The 21,151-nt window shown below is 39.6% G+C and overlaps 1 protein-coding gene across 1 annotated transcript in view; it reads left to right on the top strand.

Annotated features, from left to right (window-relative positions):
- LOC126092475 (sister chromatid cohesion protein DCC1) overlaps positions 1–17,945 on the top strand; it is a 119,824-nt gene extending 101,879 nt beyond the window's left edge. The window contains exons 6-8 of the mRNA XM_049908090.1: positions 1,982–2,107; positions 6,255–6,432; positions 17,489–17,945. Coding sequence (XP_049764047.1) covers positions 1,982–2,107; positions 6,255–6,432; positions 17,489–17,594 — 410 coding nt within the window. The 3' untranslated portion in view covers positions 17,595–17,945. The remainder of the gene's footprint in view (positions 1–1,981; positions 2,108–6,254; positions 6,433–17,488) is intronic.
- Positions 17,946–21,151: the final 3,206 nt, after the last annotated feature.

The following is a 21,151-nucleotide window of genomic DNA, read 5'->3' as shown; positions in this document are numbered from 1 at the left end:
GAGAAGACGTTCATGATGAAAATAATGACTGTCCTGGAAGCCCTAGCACATCAATTATTGATGGCAATGTGAAAGAAATCGGGTCTGGAAAATCACCGAGTCACCATCAGAGAGGTTGCTGATGATGTTGACATATCCTTTGGATCATGCAAAGCAATTCCTCCTCCTCCTCCTTCTTCTTTTTGCAGGGAACTTGTAGCAGCAAAGTTTGTTCCGAAATGGTTGAATTTCGACCAGAAACGACATCACGTAGACATTGCTGAAGAATTATGGGTATGATGTCAAAACCAAAGCCCAATTGTCCCAGTGGAAACTGTCTGAAGAGCCAAAACCGATAAAAATTTATAAGTTTGATCATTTATGAAGGTTCTTCTCACTGTTGTCTTCGATTGCAATGGGGTAGTGCATTGTGCATTCAGGACATGCGATTGTTCGGTCAGTATGGAACTCTACCCGGAAGTTGTGCACTATTTGCGTAAAGCAATTTGAAGAAAACAACCAGAATTGTGATAAAATCACTTCTGGAAATTTTCGACTATCCTCCCGCTCATATCTAATGCTTGTTCATGATTTTTTGGCAAAAACAAAACCATTATGTTGCCTCAACCTCCGTACTCACCGGACATGGCCCCCTGCAACTTCTTTCTATTCCTGAGGCTGAAGGAAACCATGAAAGAACGTCATTTTGCCACCATTTATGAAATAAAGACAGAATTGCTGAAGGAGTTGAACACCACAGTGAAAAGTGAGTTCCCGAAGAGCTTCAAAGATTGGAAAAAGTGCTGTCATAAATGTATTATATCTGAGGGGGGTTACTTTAAAGGGGACAAAATTGATGTTGATGAATAAATAAAGATTCTTTAAGAAAACAAAATATGCCATTACTTTTTGATCACACCTCATAGACCCAATGTAGGACTAGCATTCTAATAGAAGTTCCTCTGCGGCCAGTATTTGCAACTTCCCACGGCAAAAAATTTGCAAACAATGTGCCCGCAGCAGAAACAACAGTCTGAATGATCAAGACACTGACTTCTTAAGTGATGGCAGGTTTTCCACATTCATTTAATTCACAAACTACATGGCAAACCCAAAGATTGGGAAAATTATAGGAGAATGTGTGTGTAAAAACACACAATTATTTATTGAAGCACTTAACTGCTCCCATAATACAGCAGACTACGTGTATGAGGAAAGCAATGTCACCTCATGAGGGACTGACTGATGTTATGCTTCCAAGAAGAAGTGACAAAGATTTGGAATTTTTATTTGTAAATTGCAAGCATGTAGTGTGCTTGTGAATCTATATACACACTTGTGAAGAAAATTTTCTTGAAAGTGAGTAAAGTACCTTGATATGAATAGATTTCTCTATTTTACTTGATTGTATGCAGTATACAACCCACTTGAATTTCCTTTTTTATTGTCATTCCTTTGTTTTCAGCTGGGTCAACTGCTCTCATTTTTTGGATTAAAGATCTACAAATAGCTGCCTTCTGATCCCAGTCGCTGTATTCTTCTTGTTTACTTCCCACAAACACATGTGACTCTTATATTATTATAATAAATTCCACAATTAACTCCCAGCAACAAAGACAAGTATCAGCTATTTTAGAATTCAGTGCACACAAACATTAGAAGCAATAGACCAAACAAACACAAGAGCTAGATCATTTCATGTGCCAGATTTGCTGTGTTTGCATACACTGTTTGCTATGTGCAGATATGATGTGTTCATACAGACCATAGTGTGTGAACTGCCATTTACTCTTCTAGGTTTAGTGTGATTAGAGTCAGGCTTTGAGCAGGCAGATCTGGCAAGTGCACCAGATTTTCTTTAAATCATGAAGAATGATCCTAACTTGTGGACAGAAGCATTATGAAGTTCATAGAGGAAGGGTTGAATTTTAAAATGTTGCCCTAGTTTAGTAAGCATTCTGTTGTGCTTATGTGTAAAATGTTTACCTTTTTCATTTTGCAGGGAATCCACTGTACAGGTTACGTGAAAGAGAAGTGTGCAGGTTTTTAGCAGAAGTTTTGCTGCGCCCAGCTGGGCAGTTCAACCTGCAAGACTTCATGCTGGCATGGGGACAGTGTGTTCCAGAAGGTAATATTCTCATTTAATAACGTTCTGAGTCAGTTGATGCCAAAAATTCTTGTAACTTCTTCTTTGGGAGGGAGGGAATGAGAATGAGAGAGACAAGCACAATATCATGAAAAAGATAGGTCTACTCACCGTATAGCAGAGATGTTGAGTCGCAGGCAAGCACAACAAAAAGACTACTGAATACGTAAGCTTTTGGCCAGACTGTCTTTTTCAAAATAGACAACATACACACACATTCATGCAAATGCAGATCTCACACACATGACCAGACACAGAGTATGGCCCCAGCAGTCAGAGACAGTGGTCATGTGTGTGTGAGATGCATTTGCATGATTGTGTGTGTGTGTGTGTGTGTGTGTGTGTGTGTGTGTGTGTGTGTGTGTTTATTTCAGAAGAAGGCCTAGTGGCCGAAAGCTTATGTGTAGTGGTCTTTTTGCTGTGCTTGTCTGTGGCTCGACGTCTCCATTGTATGGTGAATAGCAATTTATCCTTTTCATAACACTGTCATTATTCCATCCTGGATTTTCCAAAGAGATAAATACAGTTTGCCTTTATAAATTTAGAAACTGCCAACGTTGTAAAGAGTGTGCTTGTTGACCATTTATCTTATTATCCATTAACTCTAAATAAAGTATAAAAAAACTTTTACAGTGCTTGCATATTTGAAAATGTTTGTGGACTTAGGTTCAAGGGAAGCAGGTGTGAAAGAATAATTAATTTGTTTAAATAAAACAGAACAATAATGATATAAAGTCAGTCTCTTCAAAAGTGAACAAAATCTGCAGCTGGGTAACATTCAGTACCACGTTACTCCTCTCCTGTGCGCAGTAATAAGCTTGTACCTCCTTGGCATGCTGTCCATAAAGTAGTCAAGATGTTACTGCTCAAGCCTGTTTCAATCTTAAATGACAGCTTTCCTGAGGTTGTCCAACATATGACGAGGGTTCGTGCGGTGATGTACTGTAAATTTCGAAAGGTCTTGACTAAAGGTTGATGAATCCTATCCCAATACTGCATAATCCTCAAATTACCCTTGTCATCTGTACACGAGACCAGCCCAAAACAAGACTGACTCGGCTCCCTGCTGAATCTGTGGCACTTCATACCTGAGGAAAGCAATGGAGCATGCAGATTTACTTTTACCCCTGTACACAAATCCACACATGGCTGTTCGTATTTATTTCCTGTAGTCAAAAAGTATTGAGAAAGATGTCTTGGGAGAGGGAGGGGGGGGGGGGGGGGTTGAGGGATTTGGATTGCACAAGCCATGAGGTTGGTCCAAACTATTATTGAGCAGTTTATGTTGCTACAGGATATATACACCCCAGGGCAACCGAGAAATCTGGGAAAATTGTGGGAATTTTTTTCAGCCGGGAGAAAACTGGGAAAAACCCTGGAACTTTCTAGAATTCCAGGAATTTTTCAGTGTTTTAGTTTTGACTTAAGTTTTTGTAGTTTTGACTGATAAGAACTGATACTCTAACAAAGAATCGCTGCAACAGAATAATATTGTAGCAATTACACATAAACAAGAGAAAAACACCAGTAATAAACTTTAGTTGCAATGATTCAATAAGGTGTCATGCTGTCATCGTTCAATGTGTTTTGTGTGGAGGAAATGATGATCTGATGCGTAACTGAAAATACTGGTGATTAAAATTTACTATATCTTTTAAACAAATAAATATACAGAGTTGATATTTACAATGTTTGTCATTTTAATGATGCACTTCTGTATGCAATGTCGATCGTTAAGGTCAACCAAAGCGTTCAGATTTTAGCATTCGGGTCTTTGTTACAAAACTTCTTAATTTCACTTTAACAGTAAATCCTAAACTATTAAAGATTTGATCAATATTCAAGTTTTATTGAGGTCACCATGAAAATTTATAAAGGATGATAGATTAAAATAACTGTGGCTCAATTCCCTGAATTACTACAGAATTAAATAGTTTTCATAACTGTTTCCCTTTATGGTCGACCTTAGGTCCACCATATTTAACACCGCTATTTCTCCTTGGCCACAGAAGCCTTCTACTGGGTTTCCCTATGATGTAGGTTCGCACACTACAGCACCTGGGCCTCAATAGACAATAGACGCCTGTGAGTTTCCCCATCTCGTGGTGAATCTGCGCCCTTTGTGGCATGCGGTCCTTGACGACACGGTTCGTTTCACAATTCCTGTAGGCTGACTCTTTCGGCCATATATTTAAATGAGAGCACAATACTCGTTAACTGACAAACTGAACTGGTAGACTCATGAAGACATACATAAACTATCCGGAGGAAGCTGCTTACATAGACCCAAGAACTGGCTACAACCCCTTATGTATTGCTCACATAGGGATTGTGAGGACAAAATTAGTTTAACTACAGCAAGCACAGAGACATTAAAAAAAATATATTATTCCCCCACACAATAAGTGAATGAAACAGAAGGGAACGCTAATAGCTGGCTGAATGGGATGTACCTTCTGCCTTGCACTTCATAATGATTTGCAGAGTATAGTTGTAGACGTAGATGTGTTTGCCATGCTTGTGTATCGACACACTACAATTGTTAGAGTGCGATATGTTGCTGTGATCTTCAGTCTGGCTTGATGTTCTCCAGGCTAATCAATCATCTCTGCACTACTACTGCAGCTTTCATCCATTTGAACCTGTGTACTGTAGCAAATCTTGGTCTTTGCTTGAAACATTCACCTGCTACATTTCCTTCCATAACCAAATTGTTGATTCCTTGAATAAACATAATATATTGCTTTGGAATTAAAAGAACCTTAATTATTCCCATTCTTGCCACAGTAAAAGTTAAGCTCTGGTTCTACCGAAAACTTTAGGGTAAGTTGTGCTTCTTACTGCACATCTTTTGTAGTGTTTAGCACTTTGCGTCTGTCTCAGTCCTCGTAGTTTCCAGTAGGTGGCTTACCTTTTCTTCCTCCATTCCTTGTTCGAGAATTGCGTGTTCCGCTGTCACATCTTAAAACTATTCACTTGGGGGGGGGGGGGGGGGGGGGGGGGAGAGAGAATTGTAATTGTGTATGTATCTCTTCATACCCAGTCCACTGCAAATGTTGCTATTTATTTGGTTGAGCTCATTAACAATGTGGGGTTTTTGTCACTGGTTTAGTTATTATTACTTCAATTTTTCAATCATTCTCATGTAATGTGGTTGGCTTGCATTCAAAAAGATTTGTCCTAACAGTTTTACTATGCAATGAGTTTCCACCTTAACTACTAAATTGTCATGCTTTCTCACTAACTGAATTGTGTTGTTAATTTAACAATAAAGGAGAATAGCAGAAGAGTTGAGTCATTGACGGTCACACACAGAAGAGAAAGAAAACTTGCTAGCTTTCAGATGGAATAAGTTCTTGGAATAAGTCCTTTGTCAAGATAAGAGGCAACCCTCCCCCCCCCCCCCCCTCCTCTCTCTCTCTCTCTCTCTCTCTCTCTCTCTCTCTTTCTTTCTTTCTTTCTTTCTTCCTTTCTCTCTTTAGCTCAACAAGTAGTAAGTTGCGGGGTGTTGTATGGTCATATATAGTGTGTATCATGCCAAATTCTAGCTCAACAAAATAGTAAGCTTTCTTTTTCTGTTGTGTGTGCGTGTCGATGACTCAATGCTTCTGTTGCCCAGTGAGCAGTCTCTTCTACTCCTAAATTATTTACATTCTACCAAAACTTTAGTAGTAAATTTGAACTGTTTTTTAATAGATTTATCATGTTACTGTTGTCTTGGAACATAATCACTGTAATTACATTTTTATTATAATCCATTTTCTCTCATCATACATAATCAGGAATGAGACTTTTGATACTGGCACAATATATTTTTCTTAACTTTTTAGCACCCATATTAATAAACAGTAAATTAATGCTAGAATTATTTTTCAGTGTCTTTGTCGGAGAGTGCATTCCTCAGTTAGGAGTGCAGCCTTTGTCTTGCAACAGATACAATGCAGTGTCATCATTTCTAAGAATTTTGTATAATATTTTACCACTGTAAGATACTTCTTAATATTTCTCATTGTTGTGAAAATAGTACAGGGTCCTTGATACATTTCAGTGAAGAAACATGTAAAACCGTGTGGAAGGAAACAGTTTTCATTTTTAGATACTGTATTTTCTGTAATTTTCTTTTTCAAAGGTATGGAGACAAAAGTGGAATACCTTGATGGAATAGCTCTGATGCAGAAGGATTGCAAACCAGAAGTTATTTGGCATTTTCCTGAAGTTGATCTGCCTGAGGACATAAATGAAAGATTTCGTATTCTGTTTCAAACTCGAGAGAGGTGGACATTGAATGAAATTTATCCATACATTGAGTAAGTTCCAAAAATACATTAGTATGAATATTTTTGTATTATTAATATACTTGATATTGCCAGAAGTTGTGTAGACTATAGAACTCTGCTTGATAAACAGAAGCATTTAACAATTCTTGCACCTCTTTGATATGGGATGTCTTTTGCCTTCATATAAAAGAGTAGAGTGTTAGAGTGAGAACCTGCACCGCAGTATGAGACGTATCACAAGCTTCAGTTCTGTGTCCTCCTCTGTTCCTCACTTTATAAATGAGCTTCCAAATCTTCAAAGGAATTTGTTTATTAATGACCCAAGCACATTAGTCAGAGACCCAAAACTCGGTCATATCAAATACATCTCGGGCAATAGCGCTACAGGTCTATAACTGACTCACAGGAAGTCTTAACCCTTTGATTGTAGCAGATGTGCTTGCTACCTGCCACTCTAACTGCTGTGCCACTGTCAGTAATCCACCTACTTGCTCCCTAAGTGCGCTGGGTTGGGCTGCTACCAGTAGCCTCGTTACTCGAGCATCCTGCTTTGCCCTGTTGTGACGAGGTCAGCTGGGATATTTTTACTTCCTGTCTTCTTTTGCCATCTGTCTCCTTAAAATTCATTTTTTCAGTTTTAACTAATTACCATTAACACACGTGAGTATAATCTGCACTTTCATAAAAGAGCAAGGTTGGCCCTCAGTTTTGCTTAGTTTTATGTATATAATTGATTTTCTAATTTATTGTGGCTTTTCCTAGTTAGTAACTGTAAGATTTCTAGGAATCCACCTGGACCCGAAATTAACATATGTACCAGATTATCTAGAGTAGTCTTTTTGTTAAGGAAACTAAAAACATTAGTTAGCAGAAAACAACTTTTATCTTCTTATTATGCCTTCTTTGAATCTCACTTACAGTACAGAATAAAATTATGGGGCAACTCAACTGGTGCTCAGACAGTGTTCATGTGACAAAAGAAAGCAATTAGAGCAATTACAGGTATTAAAAGCGAAGAATCATATCGAAAGCACTTTAAGGAACTTAACATCTTAACATTACCTTCTCTGTATATAAAAATGTGTCTTCTTTCCATAAAAAAAAACAAATACATACCTTACCTTCCAGTACATATGTTCATTCACATGATACCAGATATAAAAACAATCTTGATGTAGACTTTACTAGGCTGTCTAAGGTCCAAAGTAGCTTTAAACAAACAGGATTAAAATGATGTAACAAGTTACCACCATCACTGAAAGACCTACAAGGTGATGCCTTCAAGAAGCAGCTGCACAAATTGTTATCTGATAAGTGTATCTATGATTTTAAGGAATTGGAATGTAGTAGAGAGTAACTATGATGTTAAGGATTTATAATGTAGAGAATAACTCTTTATCCTCGTGTAATTTAATCTGAATGTACATAGTTTCCCAATTTTAGATTCACTATCAAATGAAATGTCAAAACTGTCTATTTCAACAAATGTTGGCTAATGAGAAAAAAATAAATAAATAAATAACTTTTGTTATAGGGTGAAATTGGTAATTGTTTCATAACTTAAATTCTGTTGTTGACTTATAGACAAATATAAATTCTATACTAATCATAAACATTTGGAGGAGCAACTAATAGTATTCTTAAAGGATCTGTATGGCTCTATTTGAAAACATGTTAGCAAAGCCAGCCCTTCATTAATTTCAAAGTAATTAACAGTTTTGTCAAAAGTATTGTTTGCATAACTATGTACATTAATTTCATTATTTAAACAAATAATTGGGCTTAACGCTTGTAGCAGAAGAAATTGTTAAAAAGAAACAATTTTTTGATGTATTCAGTCAATTTAATTAGTTAAGTTTTAATTGTAATTTCTGTAAATTAATCTTCGAACAATATGTAGTTTCAGCACCTACTGTTACCTAAGTAGTTCAGTGTTATTTGCTATTAGTCCTCAATATCCATTGTTCTCCTTCAATTATTCACTGCACTAACTTGAGAAAGATTAAAACAAGCCTTAGCTTACTGCAGATGTTCTTGTAGGTTAAAACATCCTATTATAATGTTTATAAGTGAAAGGGATATATTGACTATGTCATGTTCTCATACTGCATTTATTGTGAACGACAGTAGGAACACATTGTCTTCTTTGTTTATCAACCTCTTTTTCCACAGTTGCTGATATACAAATTGTATAGGCTAATTACAATCTTTCGCAACTGTAATGAAAGTATTATTAAGATCTTATTAAGACCTTATTATGATATGTCTGGAAACCAGTACCTATTGAGACATGGGCAAATTTGTCCTCTTATTCCCATCTGCGTATTATGTAGAAGTAGATATTGTAGGCAGTGCTGCTTGTTGTTACCAAGCATCCTGATGTGTTCTTCGGCCATTTTTCACAGTGAATCGTGCACTCTTACAAATACATCTGGCTCTATTTAGACGTGTCACATGCTTTGGTCATTTATAAACGTCTGTGCAGTGTTGATGGTTTTGGCATAGCTTTTATATGTCCTCATAGCCAGAAATCCAGTGGATTCAGGACCAGTGTATGGAGAGGCCATGAACCAGACCACCTATACCAATACATCGCCCATGAAACTTTGCAGGAGGAACTGTCACACGATCTGTAGAAAATTGGATGGTGTCCAGTCGTGAATAAACCACAATCATTGTCTTTCTGCAAGGGTAACGTTCTCCAGTAGCAGTGGTACTTCATTAAAGAAATCTATGATGCACAGCACCTGTTAATCTGTTTGGTAAAGTGTAAGGCCCTATGAGTCTGTCACTGACAATTCCTGCCCATACATTAATACTGAAGTGGTCCTGATGCCTCACCACCATGATTTATTGAGGATTTGCATCTCTTGTGATGGCCTACTCCACTGAATACTGCACATTACTTGGCACAAGTGAAGCAGCCCACTACTCGACAGGTAAGGGTTTCTGAAATACAATTAAAGGAACTATTCTTCTAATTTTGACCACTATCACCTCCTATAGAAATATGAGACACTTTTTTTAAACACCCTGTATCAATAGCAGATTACCTTCTTCTTGGTGTGAATATTGTATCATTATTTTGTGCATGACCAGCTGCTTCATATTTCGCAATTTCACTACTAACTTTCCTTTTTAAATTTTCATCCCTTCTATGTACCATATAATATTATCATAAATGATCACTGTATATTATAATGATCACCGTATATTACATGTCAAGAGACACCACAGCTTTTCTCAGTATTGCAGGGATGGTTCAGCTGTTCCTACAACAAATATATCACCACAGTGTGTTGTGGTTGGAATACACAGTACATTTTCATACAGTACTAGTACCTAAGTACTAACAAGAAGTAGGACATGTCTGCTCATGAAATCAATTTCTCTTCTTTTGAGCCTAGGAACCCACCATCATCTCTGCCTTCACCTCTCAAAGCATAAAAGCGTACAACATATGAGGTATGTCCACAAAGTAAATTCTATTTGGTTATAAAAAACAAACGTGTGCAGATACAGAAAAAATATTTATTTCACAAAAATCTACAACTGTTAAACTACTTTTCTACATAGCTTCTGAAATTTTGTAAGCACTTGTCATAGCGTGGCATAAGTGTTTGTTTGCCTTCTTCATAGAAGGTTGCCGCCTGTGTATTCAACCATGTGGTAACATATTCTTTCAGCTCATCATCATCATCATCGTTGAAGTGTTGCCCACCAAGGACAGATTTTAGATGTAAGAAGAGATGAAAGTCACTAGGAGCGAGATCCGAGCTGTACGGAGGATGATCAACTGCGTCCCAGTGAAATTCCCGTCCGTAAGAGTTGTTCGGTCACATTCGCTGTGTGAGGTCGGGCATTATCGTGGAAAAAATTACACCTTTTGACAGTAATCCTTGGCGCTTGTTCTGTATTGCGTGGTGCAATTTCTTAATGGTCTCGCAGTAACCATGTGCATTGATTGTTTGGCCTCGTGGTAAGAAATCAATCAGCAAAATGCTTGTCCTGTCCCAAAAAATGGTGCACATGACTTTTCAAGGTGTCAAGATTTGCTTAGGCTTAACCTTCGTTGGGGATGAAGTGTGCCTTCATTCTATTGATTGCTGTTTTGTTTCAGGGGTATAATACGGTACCCGAGTTTCATCCCCCGTGACTATCCGAGAAAGAAAACCATCGCCTTCTTCATTGTAGTGTATCAAAAACTGAAGTGCTCTGCCCATCCGTTGTTTTTTGTGTTGTTCAGTAAGAATTTTGGGTACCCAACATGAGCAAAGTTTCCAGATTTCAGTTTTTCAGTAAAAATTTCATGAATTAGTGATAGTGAGTTTTGCGGAACTTTCATAGCAAGGGCACTAAATGAAAACTTACGGTTGTGCTTAATCTCTTCGATTGTGTGAACCAGTTCATCAGTAAGCACAGACGGGCGTCCACTGCAGTTGATCACGTCCTTCATTGAACAGTCTGACCCATCTTCTAACCATTGAATCACTCATAGCCTTTTGTCCGTAAACCTCACAGATTTACCGATGAATTTCCTTTGGTTTAAGTTTCTTTGCATTTAGAAAACAAATCCCAGATCTGATTTCACACACGGCGGCATTTTCAACTGTGGCTGTCATTATAAAGAAGCACTACAAAGCCCACGTTGGCAGCAGCGATCTGAAAATCACATACATGTCATCTACATCTACATTTATACTCCGCAAGCCACCCAACAGTGTGTGGCGGAGGGCACTTTACGTGCCACTGTCATTACCTCCCTTTCCTGTTCCAGTTGCGTATGGTTCGCGGGAAGAACGACTGCTGGAAAGCCTCCATGCGCGTTCGGGAAGAACGACTGCTGGAAAGCCTCCATGCGCGTTCGAATCTCTGTAATTTTACATTTGTGATCTCCTCGGGAGGTATAAGTAGGGGGAAGAAATATATTCGATACCTCATCCAGAAATGCACCCTCTCAAAACCTGGACAGCAAGCTACACTGCGATGCAGAGCACCTCTCTTGCAGAGTCTGCCAATTGAGTTTGCTAAACATCTCCGTAACGCTATCTTCTTGAGTCAGGGTAACTACCGCATATGCCCGGAACTGTGATCATAGATAGAAATAGAAACGGAACTTACTTTGTGGACAACCCTCGTATTTACATACGTTGTACTGCTGGAGGCAAGCTCGAAACTTGTGTTGCATTATTGGCAAGAGAAAATTTTTGTGGAAAGGAGGATTTGTCATGTTATTCATTATTTAATATGTCAGATACTTTATCAACATACATATTTTTACACTGCAGGTTTACTGAAGTAATTGCTGTGTTTTAATCCTAACATTGAGAATTGTCACTTTTGGAAACCAAGTGAGATGCTTGATAATTGCACTATTTCCCAATCTTTGATCCCACAAAAAATTGTCTGTCACACATTTATCTTTGTACCTGATGGATTAAGAACAGGAAACCTGTTTGTAAAATAATAACCATTATACACTGAAGAGCCAAAGAAACTGGTACATCTGCCTAATATTGGTAGGGCCTCTGCAAGCACACAGAAGTGCCGCAACATGACATGGCATGGACTCGACTAATGTCTGAAATAGTGCCGGAGGGAATAGACACCATAAATCCTGCAGGGCTGTCCATAAATCTGAAAGAGTATGAGGGCATAGAGATCTCTTCTGAACAGCACATTGCGAGACATCCCAGGTATGCTCAGTAATGGGGTCCCTTAGGGATATGGCAGCAAGAGAGGGGAAGAAAACCAATGTGCACTCCGTGTGCATACCGGGGGGAGTCATTCCAGATGTGGAAAGGGTCCTTCCGGATGCCATGAAGGGTACAGGGTGCACCCATCTGCAGGTGGTTGCTCATGTCGGCACCAATGATGTGTGTCGCTATGGATCGGAGGAAATCCTCTCTGGCTTCCGGCGGCTATCTCATTTGGTGAAGACTGCCAGTCTCGCTAGCGGGATGAAAGCAGAGCTCACCATCTGCTGCATCGTCGACAGGACTGACTGCGGACCTTTGGTACAGAGCCGAGTGGAGGGTCTGAATCAGAGGCTGAGACGGTTCTGCGACCGTGTGGGCTGCAGATTCCTCGACTTGCGCGATAGGGTGGTGGGGTTTCAGGTTCCGCTGGATAGGTCAGGGGTCCACTACACGCAACAAGCGGCTACACGGGTAGCAGGGGTTGTGTGGTGTGGGCTGGGCGGTTTTTTAGGTTAGATGGCCTTGGGCAAGTACAGAAAGGGCAACAGCCTCAACGGGTGCGGGGTAAAGTCAGGACATGCGGGGACCAAGCAGCAATCGGTAATGTAATTGTAAACTGTCGAAACTGCGATGGTAAAGTACCGGAACTTCAAGCGCTGATAGAAAGCACCGAATCTGAAATCGTTATAAGTACAGAAAGCTGGCTGAAGCAAGAGATAAATTCTGCCGAAATTTTTACAAAGGTACAGACGGTGTTTAGAAAGGACAGATTGCATACAACCGGTGGTGGAGTGTTCGTCGCTGTTAGTAGTAGTTTATCCTGTGGATAAGTTCCTGTGAATTATTATGGGTGGAGGTTACACTCAACAACTGAGCTAGGTTAATAATTGGCTCCTTTTACCAACCTCCCGACTCAGCAGCATTAGTGGCAGAACAACTGAGAGAAAATTTGGAATACATTTCACATAAATTTTCTCAGCATGTTATAGTCTTAGGTGGAGATTTCAATTTACCAGATATAGTTTGGGACACTCAGATGTTTAGGACGGGTGGTAGGGACAGAGCATTGAGTGACATTATACTGAGTGCACTATCCGAAAATTACCTCGAGCAATTAAAACAGAGAACCGACTCGTGGAGATAACATCTTGGACCTACTGATAACAAACAGACCCAAACTTTTCGACTCTGTAAGCGCAGAACAGGGAATCAGTGATCATAAGGCCGTTGCAGCATCCCTGAATATGGAAGTAAATAGGAATATAAAAAAAGGGAGGAAGGTTTATCTGTTTAGCAAGAGTAATAGAAGGCAGATTTCATACTACCTAACAGATCAAAACGAAAATTTCTGTTTCAACACTGACAATGTTGAGTGTTTATGGAAAAAGTTCAAGGCAATCGTAAAATGCGTTTTAGACAGGTACGTGCCGAGTAAAACTGTGAGGGACGGGAAAAACCCACCGTGGTACAACAACAAAGTTAGGAAACTACTGCGAAAGCAAAGAGAGCTTCACTCCAAGTTTAAATGCAGCCAAAACCTCTCAGACAAACCGAAGCTAAACGATGTCAAAGTTAGCGTAAGGAGGGCTATGCGTGAAGCGTTCAGTGAATTCGAAAGTAAAATTCTATGTACCGACATGACAGAAAATCCTAGGAAGTTCTGGTCTTACGTTAAATCAGTAAGTGGATCGAAACAGCATATCCAGACACTCAGGGATGATGAAGGCATTGAAACAGAGGATGACACGCGTAAAGCTGAAATACTAAACACCTTTTTCCAAAGCTGTTTCACAGAGGAAGACCGCACTGCTGTTCCTTCTCTAAATCCTCGCACAAACGAAAAAATGGCTGACATCGAAATAAGTGTCCAAGGAATAGAAAAGCAACTGGAATCACTCAACAGAGGAAAGTCCACTGGACCTGACGGGATACCAATTCGATTCTACACAGTGTACGCAAAAGAACTTGCCCCCCTTCTAACAGCCGTGTACTGCAAGTCTCTAGAGGAACGGAAGGTTCCAAATGATTGGAAAAGAGCACAGGTAGTCCCAGCCTTCAAGAAGGGTCGTCGAGCAGATGCGCAAAACTATAGACCTATATCTCTGACGTCGATCTGTTGTAGAATTTTAGAACATGTTTTTTGCTCGAGTATCATGTCGTTTTTGGAAACCCAGAATCTACTATGTAGGAATCAACATGGATTCCGGAAACAGCGATCGTGTGAGACCCAACTCGCTTTATTTGTTCATGAGACCCAGAAAATATTAGATACAGGCTCCCAGGTAGATGCTATTTTCCTCGACTTCCGGAAGGCGTTAGATACAGTTCCGCACTGTCGCCTGATAAAAAAAGTAAGAACCTACGGAATATCAGACCAGCTGTGTGGCTGGATTGAAGAGTTTGTAGCAAACAGAACACAGCATGTTGTTATCAATGGAGAGACGTCTACAGACGTTAAAGTAACCTCTGGCGTGCCACAGGAGAGTGTTATGGGACCATTGCTTTTCACAATATATATAAATGACCTAGTAGATAGTGTCGGAAGTTCCATGCGGCTTTTCGCGGATGATGCTGTAATATACAGAGAAGTTGCAGCATTAGAGAATTGTAGCGAAATGCAGGAAGATCTGCAGCAGATAGGCACTTGGTGCAGGGAGTGGCAACTGACCCTTAACATAGACAAATGTAATGTATTGCGAATACATAGAAAGAAGGATCCTTTATTGTATGATTATATGATAGCAGAACAAACACTGGTAGCAGTTACTTCTGTAAAATATCTGGGAGTATGCGTGCGGAACGATTTGAAGTGGAATGATCATATAAAATTAATTGTTGGTAAGGCGGGTACCAGGTTGAGATTCATTGGGAGAGTCCTTAGAAAATGTAGTCCATCAACAAAGGAGGTGGCTCACAAAACACTCGTTTGACCTATACTTGAGTATTGCGCATCAATGTGGGATCCGTACCAGATCGGGTTGACGGAGGAGATAGAGAAGATCCAAAGAAGAGCGGCCCGTTTCGTCACAGGGTTATTTGGTAACCATGATAGCGTTACGGAGATGTTTAACAAACTCAAGTGGCAGACTCTGCAAGAGAGGCGCTCTGCATCGCGGTGTAGCTTGCTTGCCAGGTTTCGAGAGGTTGCGTTTCTGGATGAGGTATTGAATATATTGCTTCCCCCTACTTATACCTCCCGAGGAGATCACAAATGTAAAATTAGAGAGATTAGAGCGTGCACGGAGGCTTTCAGACAGTCGTTCTTCCCGCGAACCATATGCGACTGGAACAGGGAAGGGAGGTAATGACAGTGGCACATAAAGTGCCCTCCGCCACACACCGTTGGGTGGCTTGCGGAGTATAAATGTAGATGTAGATGTAGATGTAATGTTCATGTCTGTGGAGTCTGGTGACCAGCGGAAGTGTTTAAACTCGGAAGAGTTTTTCTGGAGCCTCTCTGTAATAATTCTGGATGTGTGGAGTGTCTCTTTGTCCTGCTGGAATTGTCCAAGTCAGTCGGAATGGACATGAATGGGATGCAGGTGATCAGACAAGATGCTTACGTACATGTCACCTGTCAGAGTCATATCTAGACATATCGGGGATCCCATATCACTCGACCTGCACACACCCCACACCATTACAGAGCCTCCACCAACTTGAACAGTCCCCTGCTGACATGCAGGGTCCATGGGTTCATGATGTTGTCTCCGTACCATACATGTCTATCTGCTCGATAAAATTTGAAACGAGACACGTTTGACCAGGCAACACATTTCCAGTCATCAACAGTCCAATGTTGGTGTTGACGGGCACAGGTGAGGCATAAAGCTTTGTGTTGTGAAGTCATCAAGGGTACACAAATGGTCATTCAGCTCCGAAAGACCATATCGATGATGCTTCATTGAAAGATTCGCATGCTGACACTTGATGGCCCAGCATTGAAATATGCAGCAGTTTATGGAAGATTGTTTCTCTTCAGTCATGGTTGGTCCCGTTCTTGCAGGATCTTTTTCTGAGCGCAGCAATGTCTGAGATTTGATGTTTTACGAGCTTCCTGATATTCATGGTACACTCGTGAAATGGTCGTACAGGAAAATCCCCACTTCGTTGCTACCCTCATAGATGCTCTGTCCCATCGCTTATGTGCCGACTATAATGCCATGTGCAAACTCACTTAAATCTTGATAACCTGCCATTGTAGCAGCAGTAACTGATCTATCAACTGCACCAGACACTTGTATTATATAGGCATTGCCGACCGCAACACCGTATACTATATTCTGCCTATTTACATATCTCTCTATTTGAATACACATGCCTATATTAGTTTCTTTGGTGCTCCAGTGTAGAATATTACACCAGCATTGTGTGTTTTTTCATTCATATTCTCGTAAGAACCAACAGAATAGTCAGTTAATGCGAGAACAAAGTGGTAGCGGACTGAATTCCAGTTGAGCAGAAATCAATGTGAAAAGTCAGTTGGTAGTGGTCAAGGGAATATTATTTATTGCTATCGTGGAAGCATATTCAACTATTGTGATTTTATACACGAAATTTTTTCATGTGGAACATTGTCCCAAAAGCAAGAGCTGCATCATTAATTTGGTAAAGACATTCAGCAAAGACATTAGCTGTAAGTAACGGAAAATAAAAATATCTTTTCCAACACAGAATAGCGAACTTGGATTCATATAAGAGGACATTCACAGTCAGTGAATACTAAAAGCCTGTGTATTTCATTATTCTCGGCAGCCCATGGAGAGTGACAAAGATGATGAGCACTGGAAACCTAGTTCTTTGGATGGATGGTAAAGAATAAGAAGCATTGTTCTTATCACTCCAAAGACTGCTTTGGTTCGTGTTTCTGCACTAATCTCTCTCTGTGCAAGCCTCTTCATATCTGCGTAACTACTGCACCTTTCACTCATTTGCTTGCTATACTCAAGCCCTGATTTTTAAACCAAGATATCACATAAAACTTAACACTCTTATTGCGAGAAAAACTTCGTGACTATTGGTTACAATAAAACTGTACATTCAACTAGGGAAAGAAAGATGAAGACATTTTATGGTGATGGCGACTCTCAAAGCATTATGACAACCTCCATGTGTTACAAATTGACACTGCTTTCTGTGTGAATAAATAAAAGGGATAAAAGGGACTGTGTGTAAAAACAATGTATGCATCTCAGGGGAGCTGAAGTAAAACTGTAATATTTCTAAATATTTCTCATTTTAACCAAAGCATGTGTGTATTTACATACATATTATTTTGAATTAAGTGCACTATTATTTCACAAAATAAGTTTTTCAAAATACTTCATTAAAGAATTGATAGTTTCTGAACAAATTTCCCTAATTGTATTTTGTTATCTTTGTTTCAGGCGTGTTGCAACAGAAAAAATGAATGTAAACGCTGTGCTTACCAAACATGCGAGGGCTTCAACTGTTGGTGGTGTTAAGTGTTACAGTGCTAAACATGCTAAATGAAATTCATTGTGACCAAAAGAAAGAAAAGTCCATGTTTGTGACACACAGTATTTCATTTTGATTGAACCAGAATTCTGTAGTGTCAGTTGGTAGACCACTTTATCTTGTGGCTGTCATGTGTTGTGCCCAGTAGCATGTGTGTTTAAATTCATTTAAATTTATGTGCTATAATGAAGGGCTGTGATTGTATACAGTTGATTCATCTAGCACAAATAGGAAAAGTCAATGTAGAAGCCTTTATTCTGAATAACTACATATTACAAAAATAGTGGAGAAAGCATAAAATTTTCTTTTAAATACTTTGTCTGTGATATTTTGTATATTTAAATAATAAAAAAATATGTAAGAATAGAGCTAATTAGTGGCACACTAATCACTATCATTTCTTACATTATGATGACTGTCACCCTGCGCACCTAGTACAAAAATTTGTCTCTCGTGCCATTTCTCCTCATACACCTAACAAACAAATTGTCATTGCCAACCAGCCAGTGATCAGTACCCCAGGTATGATCCTAATCCTTCAACAGGACTTTGATGAACTCTTTCCACGCTACAGAAGAAATATATTCACAATTGCGAATACCCTAGACTTCAGCTGCACAATTTATTGGTGACATGAAAATTTGTGCTGGACTGGGACTCAAACCCAGATTTCCCAGTGTAATGGAACAGTCATCTTCACTGCTTGAGCTATCGGAGAATGCCTCCTGGACCGACCTAAATCTCAATCTGTCACCATGTGTGCTCAGATAGCCAAAGAGGTTAAGGCGACCGCTCGCATAAAGTGGGATACCCGTGTTTGAGTCCCGGTCCAGCACGGCTTTTCACATGTCACCAGTAATTGTGCAACTGAAGTCTAATCGTATCAAGTTGTGAACACATTTTTTTGTATTCCATACAGCTGTAGATCGTAGCGGTGTCTGTGGCATAACACACAGTAAAACAAAAACTCTGCAAAATAATCTTTTCATACTCTTGAAATCATGAATAGCCTACCGAAAATTCTTCATCCATGTAACATGTAGAATATACTAGTTGAGCCCTGTGCCATTCCTAATTCATAACTACATATTCCACATGTCTCTTTGAATGAGTCAGATCCTACAAAGCCTCCAATTGCCTCATACTTCAGCCTTATCCCAGGCATTTTCTATCTTCTTAGTGGTGCTAAAGTATCTATTTTATTTATTTATGCATTTATTTTACCTGGCAAGATTAGGGCCTTCAGGCCCTCTCTTACACCTAACCAGGCATACTCAGATTCAACAAATTTCAGTTTCTACAGAACATTAAGGGCATATAACATGTTATACAGTATTAATGTTAAAGAAAAAAAAATAGAGATTATAAAAGTAGTACAATGATAATTATAACAATCAAAAAATAATTATAACAATCAAGAATAATAATAATAATAATAATAATAATGACTATGTATATGAAAGTAAACATATTTTTCTTTTATGAATGTCAGTCCTATTGCTAGTTGGGAATTTTCTCGTTATATTCTCACAGCTTGTGAGTTATTCTCATCAAGCAGAGACATAAGACGATAGAATGGGGTGAAAGAGATATAGAAGAGGTAGATAGGTTAGAGGAAGAGAAATAGAATGGTAAAATTCGAAGCTATGATGGAGAGGAGAAAGAAAAAGATGAGAGGGGCACAACAATGGTGGCTATACCGTCCCTAATATGTAAGTCTTGAGTTCCCTCTTGAATGTTAAGTGGTTCTGAATAAGACGCAGATCACAGGGGAGCGCGTTCCATAGTCGTATGGCTGAGATGGAAAATGACATGGAGAAAGATTTTGTGTTATGTAAAGGTACAGCCAAGATGCTAGACGTATCCAATCTGGTATTGCGGTTGTGGAATGATGATAGGTGTTTAATGTGAGAAGATAAGTATTGGGGGCACCAGTGGCTAAGAAATCGATGAAGTAAGCACATCGTGTGGAGATCGCGTGCCTTATGTGGGCGTATCCAACCTAGCTGGGAGTATGAAGGACTGATATGATCATACAACCGTATATTGCATACGTATCTAACGCAAGCATTCATCACTAGCTCGAGGCATCTCGAATTTTCACTATTTGTGCCGTGTTGAACTACATCACAGTAGTAAAGATTAGGCAAGACTAGTGTTTGGACTAATTTTTTTTTAACATGGGTTGGAAATATTTTTCTAAATTTTTGAATTGCATGTAGGGAGGAGAGCGATTTCCGGCAAGCTGTGACTGTTTGTTCTTCCCAGTTTAGGTGTTCATCCAAGATTATTCCAAGGTCTTTTACTGTTTTTTCGTATGGTAGTTGGGTACCATTGAGGAGTATTTGAGGGACTGTTTCGCGAAAGTATCGACTGATTAACTTTGGATGAGATATAAGTATGACCTGGGATTTCTTGGGGTTTAGTTTCAGACCTAGGTTCTGTGCCCATCGAGAAACAGAGCAAAGATCTGCGTTCATACTCGCTACTGCGTCAGCAATGTTCTTGGGGCTTGCACTTATGTACAGTTGGATGTCGTCGGCATATAGATGGTAGTTGCAGGAGTGAATCACTGGAGAAATATCATTAATGTACAGTGAGAAGAGTAATGGACCAAGGACGGAGCCTTGGGGAACTCCAGAGCGCACGTTTTTCCATGATGACTTTTCCGACCCACAAATGACTTGTTGACTTCTGTTTTTGAGGTAGCTGTCGAACCAGTGTATTGCGCTGTTTGAGAAATTCAGCTGCTTCATTTTAATTAGTAATATATCAAAGTCAACTGTATCAAAAGCCTTGCTAAAGTCAAGCAGTGTTAGGATGGTAGCTTCACGTCTGTCCATAGCATGTTTAATGTCATCAGTTACTTTGATTAATGCAGTTGCTGTACTATGGTGCTTTCGAAAGCCTGACTGATATTTGTCGTGGATGTTATGAGTTTTGAGGTAATCCGTCAGCTGTTCATGGACGATGTATTCTAGGGCTTTAGATATTGCAGGTAGTATGCTGATCGGCCTGTAGTCACCTGGCGACTTAGGGTTGTCAGTCTTGGGTATAGGTTGAATTAAACTTTGCTTCCACTCAGTAGGATATGTACTACTGACAAGAGACAGGTTGAAGATGTCTGTGATAACTGGAGTTATAGTGTTTACGACGTTCTTAATCATGCCAATGCTCACTCCATCATTTCCTACTGCCTCTGAAGAGATTCTCATAATTGCCTTGTGTACTGTGCCGGTAGTGACATGTTTTAGGAAGAACTTGTCTCTCGAGAGATTGATATTTTGGGGCTGGTAATTTGTCGCTGCGTGGCAGTTTACAGCTGTTGAGAAGAAATCGTTTAATTCTTCCGCAGACGCTTGATAAACAGCGTCAGATCTTCGCTTCCCTATACCGAAACTGCGCAGCTTTTTCCACAGTGCAGCAGGTTTTGATATGCCGCATACGACAGAGCGGGCATGTCTGATTTTGGCATTCCTCACGCTTTGCTTGGTTCTATTTCGGAGTTTCCTATAAGCTTCGTACGCCTCGGGAGTTGGGTTACGCTTGAAGGCCCTATGTGCAGCATCACG

This window comes from Schistocerca cancellata, chromosome 7 (genome assembly GCF_023864275.1).
Source record: "Schistocerca cancellata isolate TAMUIC-IGC-003103 chromosome 7, iqSchCanc2.1, whole genome shotgun sequence".
In the NCBI taxonomy this organism is placed as follows: Eukaryota; Metazoa; Arthropoda; class Insecta; order Orthoptera; family Acrididae; genus Schistocerca; species Schistocerca cancellata.
The sequence above is the reverse complement of the archived record's forward strand: the minus strand, read 5'-3'. Positions and strand labels throughout refer to the sequence as shown.